The 14002-nt window shown below is 40.1% G+C and overlaps 1 protein-coding gene across 2 annotated transcripts in view; it reads left to right on the top strand.

Annotated features, from left to right (window-relative positions):
* Window positions 1-14002, top strand: part of LOC126284826 (flotillin-2) — a 357637-nt gene that overhangs the window by 335795 nt on the left and 7840 nt on the right. For both annotated transcript variants that reach the window (XM_049984046.1, XM_049984047.1), the window contains 2 exons: window positions 1424-1607; window positions 6479-6625. In XM_049984046.1, coding sequence (XP_049840003.1) covers window positions 1424-1607; window positions 6479-6625 — 331 coding nt within the window. The remainder of the gene's footprint in view (window positions 1-1423; window positions 1608-6478; window positions 6626-14002) is intronic.

The following is a 14002-nucleotide window of genomic DNA, read 5'->3' on the forward strand; positions in this document are numbered from 1 at the left end:
CACTTTTCTAGCAGACTGAATCACTTTGATTTTTTTTTTTTTGCACTGGGGTACCAGCATGTTTCCACCCCATAGAGGCCTCTTGTTTTCAGGTATGTGGTGGTATGCCCACGACTTACCATCTGTGATGATTTTTTTTCAGGAAGTCATGCCCTTCTTTGGCGTAATGCGTTAAGTGATCCCAGCTTGTCATCATTTATTGACCCTTGTGGTTGTCTGCCAGTCTCTTAGGCATCCACCAAGCACTAACTTCGTGAAATTTCAACAAGCCATGAACAATATTGTACACCTCACCATAGGAAATGTTTGACTGCTATGATGAGGTTCACAGCTGCACAAGCCAGTCGTTCAAAATTTTTGTCTCTGTGGCTGTGACGTTCTGCAGGACTGCAGCTGATACTAGCCACCCAGTGTGTGGTGAATCACTAAGTTCTCTTGAGAGAACACACACCATCCAACGCTAGAGTCCATACAGTGACCCTCATACACACCATGCATGCCCCTCTGTTTATGTTCTCTGGCCCACAAATATTGAATTACACTTTGTTGCTCTTCACAAGTTGATGACAGTAATGAGCACAACATGTTTGTTTTATAGTTCAGACTTCTCTCACTAGAGCTGCTTGTAAAAGCAAAACACCCATTGTAAGCAAAAACTTTAAATTGTATCATTATGAAATTTCGACATTCCAGTTGCAATACCAGGTGATGAAAAAGTTATTGTGTGTTACTTTCTAGTCCTCTCTCATATCTGCTAGCCCAGACTGTTCCAGCTCATACGAACACCAGCAACCAGCTGGTGCACACAGGAGAGCAGGGATAGGGAAACAGTTGATGCACACACAATCAGACAGTTGGACTGTGGTGTGTGTGATTGTACTGGAACAGCTGTGAACCTATGGGCAGGGGTGGCCAAGTGGCTAAAGCTTGCACAGAAGGCATGCAGTAGAACTGCCTGACAGGTAGCCCACCCAACCTGCGCCTGGCTGTGAGCGAGCTGAGGGATGCCCTGGCATCACACTCGCCACTTGTGCAGTGGTGGAATAGTCTGTGCTCAACTATTGTAAACTATTCTGCTGTTGGCAGCAACACTTCACTTACAGCTGCAACCAAGATCACCAGAAAAGAATCATGCAAGTGTTCTATTTAGTCATCAGCTTTGCTTCTATGAAAACACCCATTGCAACCATAGCCATCATTATAACTGTGGGTCCATGTTTCCTTGTCACATTTTTTATGGGTACTCATAATTAGTATTACTGTCTCTTCTTGGTGTCATATTCCATACAACACAGACATTATCCCCATAATTATAACTGTTAGCATGGTTAGTATGATCATGGGCATCTCAAAGAGAGAATGAGTCTTAACTATTACATGTTTGGTCTCTGATAAGACTTGCAGAGTTCCTGTTGTTTTCCAGGACCCAGACGGTGGAAGTGGCCAAAGCAGAAGGAGAGAAGATAAAGCAGATTGGAGCAGCAGAAGCATATGCTATAGAGAGTGTGGGAAAAGCAGAGGCTGAACGCATGCGTATGAAGGCAGCTGTCTACAAGCAATATGGTGATGCTGCCATCATGTCCCTTGTATTGGATGCCTTACCTAAGGTGAGCTCAAAAGCCACAGACAGGTCCTTTCTAACCAGTGTTGTGGTGAGTAACTAGCTCTGTGATAGTTTAAAGGAGAGCTGAGGGTTTCTTATAGAATGTTTTCACAATGACAACATAAAGAAAATAAAAGCTTCCATTGAAAGTTGATCATACACATCAGATGATAATGCAGTTTTATATCATTTGCTTATTGTAGGCAACTTCTTTTGCTTTCCAAACATCAAGTCATTTAAATGTGTCCCATTACATGAATGATACTGTTCTGACCATCTAGGCCAGCTATGCCTTGATGCTTGCCCTGTGGATTCCTGAACTTATGTCTGTATGTTGTGGTCTTGAGTTTGAAAACCTTACTGTGCTTTATGAATGTACAGCTAGTATTTCAAATAAGACTGAAGGTGCTTGCATCATATGTTCATAGAAGAAAAATCAGGTCAAAGATTGCTCCTTTTTAGGAACTTGTGTTCCATGGTAGTAATTCACACATCATTTTCTTGAAATATTTGATAATATGGTTTAAATGTCCTACAAAAGTTGTTGTAGAATCTAAGATACTTATGTATTAAAGGAGACTAATCACTGGAAAGCAGAAGCATTGTGTTGTCTGTAGGCACACACAAAAGGAAGAAAACTTGATGGCTTTCAGAGTTGTTCTTTTATGAACTAGAGTAAAATACACACACACACACACACACACACACACACACACACACACACACACACACACACAAACACACACACACACACACCTGTGCCCCTATGTGGTGGTGGCTAGACTAAGGCTATTTTTCAGCAGGTTGACTGATTTTGGTGGGGGCAGTGTCAAGTGGTATGGGTAGAGGGAGAGGAAGGTGGGAGGTGGGGAGAGAAGCTGAGGGTGGGAGACGGGGGGGGGGGGGGGGGGGGGGGTAGTCAGCTGGTTTGCTCACTATGAATGTGGGAGGTAAGGGTGGCAGGTATATGGGCTGGCAGGATTGTAGCAGCTGGTGGGCAGCAGCACACACTGAAGGTGATGTGGGATCATAAATTGGGAGACCGTGATGCAAAGGAAGAAGGAGAAATCGTTGGGTGGAGAGTGTGGGGCACTGGGGTACCTGAGATTGAGGCCAGGATGATTATGAAAGCAGAGGATACATTGTAATGATAACTCCCATTTATGTAGGTCAAAGAAGCTTTGGTGGAGGGAAGGATCCAGATGGCTCAGGTTGTGAAGCAGCTATTGAAATTAAGCATGTTGCACTCAGCTGCATGTTGTGCCACCAAGTAATAAACTTTGTTCTTGACCACAGTTTGGCAGTGGCCATTCATCCTGGTGAACAGCTTGCAACCTACATCCTCAATTGTTTTCTGGATGTATTCCAATCTCTGTCTTCCTCTGGATTTTTTGGTGGTAGTGATACCAACAGACTGGAATAGAAGTTGTTGGCTGGGTGGATTGGGCAGGTCTTGCACCTTTGTGTGCCACAGGGATATGATCCACAGTTTGGTGGTAGCCACTCAAGTGAGTAGACAGTTGATTACCTGTCATTCCCACACAGAATTCTGTACAGTAATTGCAGCACAGCTGATATACTGATGATGATGGGGTCCAATGCTCTGAGGAGCATAGGGGACGGTGCGGGAGACCCGCACTGCCGTACTAAACGAGGTCCTAGTGGAGGTGGTTTGCCATTGCCTTCCTCTGACCATAATGGGGGTGAATGATAATGATGCAGATTACACAACAACACCCAGTCATCGTGAGGCAGGAAAAATCCCTGACCCTGTCGGGAATCGAACCCTGGACCCTGTGCGCGGGAAGTGAGAATGCTACCGCAAAACCACGAGTTGCAGACAGGGTGGGGCAAATAAAATAAAAGTGACCCAGAGAACAGGTATCCAGGGTACAAAGAAACACAACAGGAAATACAGTACTAACCTGACTGTAGCAGATGTTGAAAGTGATTATTCATCTCTTGGCATTTTTGAGCCCTGGTCAGCAAGCTGCTGTAGGTGGATCAAAGTTGGACTGCTGGAACTACTGCAGTCTCATCTGAAATGTTATGCTGCAGTTCTTGAGGACTCTGAGGTTTGTTGCAACACACCTTAGACTTAGGGGTCTCCACACAATGTAATCACACACTGACAGATGAGGTGACCTGGGTGACAACAAATTTACCTCCAATTGTATCCATTCATCTGGACAACTTTTATTTGCCCTAACCTGTATAACATGGCTGCTTTCATATGTCACTCTGTCTTTTATTGGGCAGGAAATGCCTGTGACTGGATAGTGGTAGTGTAGGTGGGTGTATGGGATAGATCTTGCACCTGGGATGACCACAGGGGTTGCAGGATTGGGAGTGGGATTGAATAGGGATGGAGAAGGATATTCTGCAAGCTATGTGGGTGGCGGAACATTAGTTTGGGGGATGTGGGTAGGATTTTGGGTAGGACATCCCACATTGTCAGTGAATGTGAAGTTTTAGGTGTTGACTCAACAGGAAGGATTCTTTCAGATGGCCCACAAATAAGTTGGCATAGGATGGTACCATGCAGGTACCATGGCAGTGCCACATATTTGTTTGTAGATTTGGCCTTCAAAAGCAGAATAATTGTGGGTCATGATGTGTTTGGCTGGGAGAATTAAGGAAGAAGTATTGGGTTTGGTATCAGGAGGACTTTGAGAAAGGTAGTGTTCCATGACCGCAGGACCATGGGCACGGGGAATGTTCATGTACGAGGACATCATGTCCACAGTGCTCAACAAGGTGTTTGGTGATGACAGTACAGAAACTGTGGAGAAGTAGTGAAGTAAGTAAGTTGTGTCATGAATGTAGGATGAAATGTAATGGACAATACTTTGGAAGTGTTGGTCAACAAAGGCAGAGGTTCACTCTGTGGGAGCAATGGGGCTACCAGTGGGGAGACCTATGGGGTTGGGGTTTTGGAGTTTGGGCAGTAGGTGAGGAGGAAGATGGATTCAGGTTTTCGGATAGACCTAAGGCCTTGAGGAGCTGCATCGGGTCAATTTGGACTTCTGGAATGGGATAATGTCTGCAAAGTTTGTATGCAGAAGTATAAGGAAGTTGGCAGATACTGTCAGCCATGTTGTCACTATGATACATGACCACTATGGTGGAGCTGTTGTCTAGGGTAAGGATGATGAAGTATGGATTGTTTTTCAGTTACTGACAGCTGTGTGCTCCACAGGAGTGAAGCTGGACTCATGGGAGAGGGATTTAGAAAAGGAAGGTAAGACCAGGGTAAAAGCAAGAAATTCCTGAAAAATTACTGGGGTGCATCTGGTTGGAATAGGGGGAGGATCACAGTTAGGGGAAGGTTGGAACTGTTTTAAGTAATTATGTAGATAATTGGATAATTTTGGTACATAAGGTTATTTCAGCTTTACTGCCTCCAACAGTGCATCTTGTGACATTGTAGATGGACATGCGTCGACTTTGAGTAAACTATTATTGTTGTCTGTAGTTTTTGGCTGTAATATTTTTTCCAGAAATGTTTTAAAACTGTTTGATAATTTGCTGTTCCTTATATATTGGTGTATGTGCGGATGGATGTGTGTGTGTGTGTGTGTGTGTGTGTGTGTGTGTGTGTGTGTGTGTGTGTGTGCGCGCGAGTGTACACCTGTCCTTTTTTTCCCCCTAAGGGAAGTCTTTCCGCTCCCGGGATTGGAATGACTTCTTACCCTCTCCCTTAAAACCCACATCCTTTCGTCTTTCCCTCTCCTTCCTGAAGAAGCAACCATCGGTTGCGAAAGCTAGTAATTCTGTGTGTGTGTTTGTGTGTTTTGTTCATGTGCCTGTCTGCCGGCGCTTTCCTGCTTGGTAAGTCTTGGAATCTTTGTTTTTAATACATATATATGTGCGGATGGATATGTGTGTGTGTGTGTGTGTGTGTGTGTGTGTGTGTGTGTGTGTGTGTGTGTGCGAGTGTACACCTGTCCTTTTTTTCCCCTAAGGGAAGTCTTTCTGCTCCCGGGATTGGAATGACTTCTTACCCTCTCCCTTAAAACCCACATCCTTTCATCTTTCCCTCTCCTTCCTGAAGAAGCAACCATCGGTTGCGAAAGCTAGTAATTCTGTGTGTGTGTTTGTGTGTTTTGTTCATGTGCCTGTCTGCCGGCGCTTTCCCGCTTGGTAAGTCTTGGAATCTTTGTTTTTAATATATTTTTCCCATGTGGAAGTTTCTTTCTATTTTATATGTTTTTCACTATCTGACAGTTGCAGAAATTCAGGGTTGACGGCTTCTGTATTGGGTTTTGATTGACTGTTATCAATGGGTGCCTGCATGCCTGTGTACAAGAATGTGTGTTCCTTAGCTAGAGAAAGAGCTATAGTTCAAAAGCTAATGTGAAAGCTGTTTTCTGTTAAGTGTTTCAGTGCTCCAGGCATCGATTTGCTGTAGGTTCATGGTTACCTTTCCCATATTTTGTGTATTGCTCTATCCATGAATTACCATTATTGTTGTAATTTTACAACTAAAGTAATATAAATATGTAGTTCTTAAAAACTGGAAGAATCTGTGCTTTTCTCAGCTGCAGTAGGTGCACACATCATTTTTGTGTAACAAACATGCTTCCATTGTCAAATGTTGGCTTTCATTGATTACCCTTCTCTTATATTTGGTTCACAATTCTGGTAACTACATGCTAATGGTTTTTTCTGAATTACATCTTGTGTTTATATTTCTGTATTTATCTATTCTTGGGTTGTTATAATACTTCACTGATTATCGAAAGATGCCTTGTACACATCCTTATGAACCAGTGAAACAAGTAATGTACCTAATTACATGGAACATGCTTGATAAGAAGCAGTTCTGATATTATTGTGAGCAGTCTTAAATATAATGTGATTTCATTTTGACAGATTGCGGCAGAGGTGGCAGCTCCACTGGCAAAGACAGAGGAGATTGTGCTGCTCGGTGGTGAGTCAAAGGGAATAGCTGAGGTAACCAGACTGGTTGGGCAGATACCACCTGCAGTGCATGCTGTAACAGGGGTGGACCTCTCAAAGGTGAGTTATGTGATCAAGCAATACTTGTATTGAATATTCAGGATTTATTTGTGTTTTTTTTATTCTAAACTTACTCACCAAACTCCTGTAATAGTGAATGACTGGAGCAGGAAACATTTCTGGTGATCAATACATTTTGGTACCACCACACTGAAGTAGTAAACCATGTGCTTCCTTTCATTCAAAGAAATATGTTAGCCATCTGATGGTTCTCATATTCCAAATTATCAATTTCATTCGTCCTGCATACATCATTTCTTGATATTCTAGCAAAACTTGTATATCTGGGAATGTCTGAAGACTGTCTGAACCTGACTGTTGCATAGAGTAGTAGTTTAAAAAATATAAAAACATTACCAGTTATCAAAGCAAAACTAAGAGAGAACTTAAAAACAGCATGTTTGCACAGCGTTAAGGAATATTTTGAGATCAGTCCAAAAGAATGCCTTAGACACACTGTCCAATGAGTGCAGCAATGTGGAAGATCCCTGCTGTTTTGGGGTTGCATTATGTGGGGTCGACATACACTGTTTGTGGTCATGGAAGGCACTGTAACAGTTGTACGATACGTGAATGCCATACTCTGACATAGTGCAACCATATTGGCAACATATTGGTGAGGCATTTGTCTTTATCGATGACAATTTGCACCACCATCGTGTGCATATTGTGAATGACTTGGTTCAGGATAATGACATTGCTCAACTAGAGCGGCCAGCATGTTCTCCACACATGAACCCTATTGAACATGCCTGGGATAGATTGAAAAGGGCTGTTTAAGGATGACATGACCCACCAACCATTCTGAGGGATCCATGCCAAATTGCTCTTGAGGAGTGGGACAATCTGGACCAACAGTGCCTTGATGAACTTGGGGATAGTATGCCATGATGACTACAGGCACGACAAGCTGTATAACGGCACAGTACTCAGCTGTGTTTACACTGTGTAAAGTGTACTAATTATAGAATGGATTATGTTTATCAGCTGCATTTACACTGTGTGACAGCACAGGCTGTAGTGTGGCACAGAATGTATATGCAAGAGGACGTGCTATTGGTTATTAGAGGTACCGGTGTGTACAGCAATCTTGACCACCACCTCTGAAGATCTCACTGTATAGTGGAACAACATGCAAGGTGTGGTTTTCATGAGAAGTAAAAAAGGGTGGAAATGATGTTTATGTTGATCTCTATTCTGATTTTCTGTACAGGTTCCAGAACTCTCAGAAACGAGGTGCTGCAGAACTTTTTTTGATGTGTGTGCACTCATGCATCTAGCATCGCTCTAAACAGCAACCAAAGGTTGATGCAGTTGATGGCCTACATAATTCTATAGAAAGTGTCTATCAGACAATCAGGTGGCCATAGTAGTTGTAAATGTAGAAGTGGGTTTCAAATCCCCCAATCAAGCACCTACACTTAGAAATATTTTCTGAGTTTCCCTAAATCACTTCAGGTGGATTCTTTGATCATTCCTTTGAATAGACTGCACACAATTTTGTGTTATTTGTTCTACTGGGCTAGTTCATTCATTCACTCGCTTGCTCCTCATGTTCTGTAAAATCCCATCAAGAAGTAAAACCTTCACAGATGTGATAAAAGTCATACCATACATCAACAAAAGACAGGTAAATCATTGAAACTTAATCTTTAAACTTTCTTAACAGTAACTTGTCATAAAATTGCTTAATAAGATTTCTGGTTATGCTAACTAAATTCAATTTTCAAGTAGTAAATCAGAAGGAAAGCTTCCACATAGAAAAAAATGCTTCTGCCTCCACAGTAATATTAAGTAGTTGCTTTTTATTTTCTAAGCTTATTAGGCTCAGTTGATTCCAACATGTTCAGGAAGTCAGTCATTCTGTTTCTTTTTTATTCTTGGTTTACTAAACTTCATGAGGTTTGCTGGTTGCTTTTGTGAGTCCAAAAACCACATTAGTTTCAGTGTTGACAGCATCCTTTGAATGTGTGCATTGTCCTTATTGGAATGTTCTTGAGAGGTGTTCATGCCACAAGCATATTTACCGAACTATGCCCTCACACAAGCACCTGAAAAGCATCCTATACGTTGTAATTTCTAGAATTCATTGGCATTTTCAAAACACTTAGTTTTTGTTCTACTTCATTATTTTCTACATCTACATCATTACTCTGCAATTCACATTTAAGTGCTTGGAAGAGGGTTCATCAAACCACAATCATACTATCTCTCTACCATTCCACTCCCGAACAGTGCGCGGGAAAAACGAACACCTAAACCTTTCTGTTCGAGCTCTGATTTAGTCTTATTTTATTTTGATCATCATTCCTACCTATGTAGGTTAGGCTCAACAAAATATTTTCGCATTTGGAAGAGAAAGTTGGTGACTGATATTTCGTAAATTGATCTTGCCGTGACGAAAAACGTCTTTGCTTTAATGACTTCCATCCCAACTTGCATATCATATCTGCCACACTCTCTCCCCTATTACGTGATAATACAAAACGAGCTGCCATTTTTTTGCACCCTTTCGATGTCCTCCGTCAATCCCACCTGGTAAGGATCCCACACCGCGCAGCAATATTCTAACAGAGGACGAACGAGTGTAGGGTAAGCTGTTTCTTTAGTGGACTTGTTGCATCTTCTAAGTGTCCTGCCAATGAAACGCAACCTTTGGCTCGTCTTCCCCACAACATTATCTATGTGGCCTTTCTAACTGAAGTTGTTCATAATTTTAACACCCAGGTACTTAGTTGAATTGACCGCCTTGAGAATTGTACTATTTATCGAGTAATCGAATTCCAGTGGATTTCTTTTGGAACTCATGTGGATCACCTCACACTTTTCGTTATTTAGCGTCAACTGCCACCTGCCACACCAAAGAGCAATCTTTTCTAAATTGGTCTTTGACTGTGCGTCTGTGGTATGACTTTTGAGGTTGCTTTATTGAGGTTCTAATAATTGTAACACAGTGGCCTATAATGACCTTGCCTAAAATCAAAGTACCTGTTTGCACACCTTATACCGTTATCTGAGCAATATGGACATTTATAAATGTAAAAATATAAATGTAAATAAAATAGAAAGAAACATCCACATGGGAAAAATATATTAAAAACATATTTTTAAAAAAAGATTCCAAGACTTACCAAGCGGGAAAGTGCCGGTAGACAGGCACAATAAATAAAACACACAAACACCCACACAGAATTTCTAGCTTTTGCAACCTACAGTTGCTTCTTCAGGAAAGAGGGAAGGAGATGGAAAGACGAAAGGATGTGGGTTTTAAGGGAGAGGGTAAGGAGTCATTCCAATCCCAGGAGCGGAAAGACTTACCTTAGGAGGGAAAAAAGGGCTGATGCACACTTGCACACACACACATATCCATCTGCACATTATCACATCCCAGCTCCTCCACCAAATTATAACATTTCAGCTCCTCAACACCAAATTAAAACGTTGCATTAGGAGGTGTCTGCTTCGTACAAAAGGTCTTGAGTTCATATTGATGACAACAAGTAATTCTTCATTACAGATGTTTATTTTCAAACAGCACTGACAGACTTCACAGACTCAACAACTGACTCTCAGAGCTAACCGCACTGCATATCCGAACTGGCAACTCACAACTCCTAGGTGTATTAATATTTTTCCAAACAATGAGAGTCTTTGACAATGTTTTGTTTACAATACGATAGCAATTCACGACTTAAAACTAAATTAGACATTACAGAATTTTAGTACAGATTAAAGTAAGTAAAAGGATCAGTACATATAAATTCTTGCAAGCATAATTTCCAAATAGATTTTATAACATTTTTCTACCAGCTTCTGGATAACCTTCACCAGATTTGTACCGATGTTTCCAGAAATATCTTGACATTTGATTCTGGATATTTCTTGAGTGATTTAGAACAACTATTTATACGTAAAATGATTTAAATCGTGTTTCAAAACGTAAATAAATCTTTTTAGCAATATTTCTTGATACAAATCGTCTTTCGAAATTAGGTTATGAAACAGTTTTCACAAGTTTTCCTATTTTTGCGATCATAATATAGAATTTCTCCATAGAAAGTTCCAGAAGTGTGCATTAAACGTTTATTTACAGACTTTCTCTTTAGCTGGTGAGTTTTTAAAAGTATCTTGTCCATATTAGACGAAATAATTTAGCTCAAAACTGATAATTTATACAATGAATCAGAGCTACAGCAAACAGTGAGTCTTTCTTTTACAAAATGAAATATAATTACAAAATTGAATGAAAATAGGTTACTAACACTAATATATATTTACATTAATTCTATTTTTGTTCTTTCTGTGCAAAATGTCCTAATATTGACACAGTACAATATTTAAACATCACCAAAGTTTCCCTTTACATTTTGCATATTTGTATCGACATCCCCTAAAAGTCTACAGTATCGAATACTTCAATATGTCCCAATATGTCCTGTAATGTTACACAACCCCCCCATCAGCACTGCCACGTGAAACACAGAAGGGTTGATGTCCTTACATTACAAAACAGAAAAGTTTTACACATATCTTTGGTGTCTTCTTTCTTGAAGACCGGTGATCTTCTTTCTTGAAGGTCGGTGATATTCTTCCTTAAAGGTCGGTATACCTCAATGCCACACACTGTATTTCAGTCTCATCTGCACAGTCCGTATGGTTTCCATATACACTGCAGGCTATCACAGGCTGCAATAGCACAGTCCGCTATGAATATACAGCATACAGTGGTCAAACCCAGTTAAACATTAGGAAAAGCATTTAATAGTTGGTGGACCGGTTTTTAAGGACACAGAAATTTGAATTCTCTAAAGTCTAATTACTCAAGAAAATTTACTCTAAATAATTTCTTAAAGCTAAGAGAGGATAGACTGACAGATGGAGAAAATTGATTATACAGGATCACAGAATAAGTGTAAGATGCAATGCCAGAATATGAAAATGAAATATGACAATTGCATAGCTAGGGGACCTAGTGCGCGCCAAACACTTAGCACACAAAGAATGTATGCTCCCCTGAGGAATCAGATAAATACAACATAACAAAGTATACAAAAATATCCTGGTAAGATTACATATAAAAGTCTATAAACATCTATTATCTAAAATACTTTTTTACATTTTTTTTAATACAATTTCAGTTTGGTCACGTTTCGTAGGCCAAACAGTCTGCCAGAATTTGGGTAGACTAGACGGTAAGCATTCGGATGAGGATTGTCCCGAATCTTGAAAGGTCCAATGTATATGTCAAAAAACTTTTTTAATTCACCACTGATGGCTTTAGACTTCTCTTGTGTTTTAACAAGGACCAAGTCTTCAATTTTAAATTGAGTAGGCTTCAATCTTTTGTCATGTCTACATTTCCTCTTATCACATTGAGATGTCATGGTCTTTCTCACTATTTCCTCTCTCTCTTGAGTACTTAATGGTTTGCAAACTGTAAAATCAATGAAATCACTAATTGGATGTGGTGGTTTGCTATTATACTGTATTTCATAAGGCGAAAGCCCTGTTGAGGAATGCTGTAGGCTGTTCACAACATCTTCGAATTTCTCAACATAGTCAATCCAACTAGCATGATCAGTATTGCAGTAGGTTCTAAAGAATCGCCCAATTTCCCTCATGTATCTCTCCGAAGGGTTTCCTGACGGATGATAAGCTGAAATAAGAATGTGACTTATATTTTCATCTTCAACAAAAGCTTTCCATACTCCAGAAGTAAATTGAGTCCCATTGTCTGATAAGATTTTCTGAGGTTTTCCAACCCTGCCAAAATAGTCTCCTCTCATTTTTTAAATAATGCTCTTACTGTTTGCCTTGCGAAGAGGGTATAACTTAATGAATTTTGAAAAAACATCAACCATAACAAAAATGTAGCAATAGCCTCCTCTGGTCTTCGGTAATGGTCCATATAAGTCGACAGCGACTAACTCGTGTTGTTCTTTTGGTAAGATGTTTTGCATCAATCCTCGACAAGTTTGGTTGGATACTTTTACTCTTTGGCACCTGTCACAACCCGTCAAAATTTTTCTAACCCTCCTGGCTATGTTGTTAAAGTACACATTTTCTTGGATTTTCTGGATACTCTTTTGAATCCCACAATGACCAAAACTTTCATGAATGTACTTGATGAGAACATTGATGTACTGTTCAGGCCAACATAATTTCCATACATCGCTATCTACACTGTTTCTCTTGAATAGAATCCCCTTGTAGATTTTGTAATAATCTCCCACTTTTTCATGTCCCTTTTTCCCTAAATAACTTTTGACCAGTTTACAGTTCTCATCGTGGTTCTGATTCCGTCGGATGTCATTACAAATGTCTTTGATTTCTTGTTCATTGTCCACCCCTCTTAAATACATAATTTTGAATTCTTTTTCACATTCCCCACTGTCATCTTCAAAGTCACCCCCCACAGGTAGTCTAGATAAAGCATCAGCAACTACATTATCGGGTCCTCTAAGATATTTTATTGAGTAATTAAATTGTTGTAACAAGAGTGCCCACCTGGTAATCCTTCCATGATGCAACCTACATTCTTGAATATAAATTAATGCCTTATGGTCTGTGTAGACAACTACCTGGTTTCCCAATAAATAATTTCTGAATTTAGAAAATGCCCAGTAAATGGCCAAAACCTCTTTCTCGGTAAAACTGTATTGCCTCTCATGTTTTTTCAAGGTTCGACTAGCAAAAGCAATAGACCTGTGTTCTATTATCCCATTTATATTTACTTCTTGGAAAAGGTGAGCACCTAGGCCATAATCACTACTATCTGCCATAATGCAAAAAGGTAAACTTAAATCAGGACAGTACAAAATTTGACTGTTACATAACTGTGTTTTTATTTCTTCAAAAGCAGCTTCACATTCCTGATCCCAAACCCACATTGCGTTTTTCTTCAGCAATCTGTTAAGACTTGGAGCATTTAGAGCTTGGGTACTAATGAACTTTCTGTAGTAACCGCACATCCCGAAAAATGACTTTAGTTGTTTCTTGGTTTTTGGAATTGGGAATTTTGCAATTGCCTTGAGTTTTTCAGGATGTGGCAAAATACCTTCCTCAGTAATACTGTGCCCCAGAAACTTCAATTTTTTCATACCAAACTTACATTTGGATAATTTAAGTGACATTCCCCCTTTCCTTAATCTATTGTAAACCTCCCTCAAAGTATTAACATGTTCTTCCCAAGTTTCTCCAGTGATCAAAATGTCATCTACATACACAGTTAATTTTGATAAAAGATCTTTTCCCAAAACAAAGTCAAGTGCTCTAATGAATTCGGCTACTGAGACATTCAGCCCAAATGGTACCACACAATACTGGTAACATCTTCCCCCATACAAAAGGGCAGTATACTTTCTGGAATCATTTTCT

The sequence above is a fragment of the Schistocerca gregaria genome, chromosome 8 (assembly GCF_023897955.1).
Source record: "Schistocerca gregaria isolate iqSchGreg1 chromosome 8, iqSchGreg1.2, whole genome shotgun sequence".
Classification (NCBI taxonomy): domain Eukaryota; kingdom Metazoa; phylum Arthropoda; class Insecta; order Orthoptera; family Acrididae; genus Schistocerca; species Schistocerca gregaria.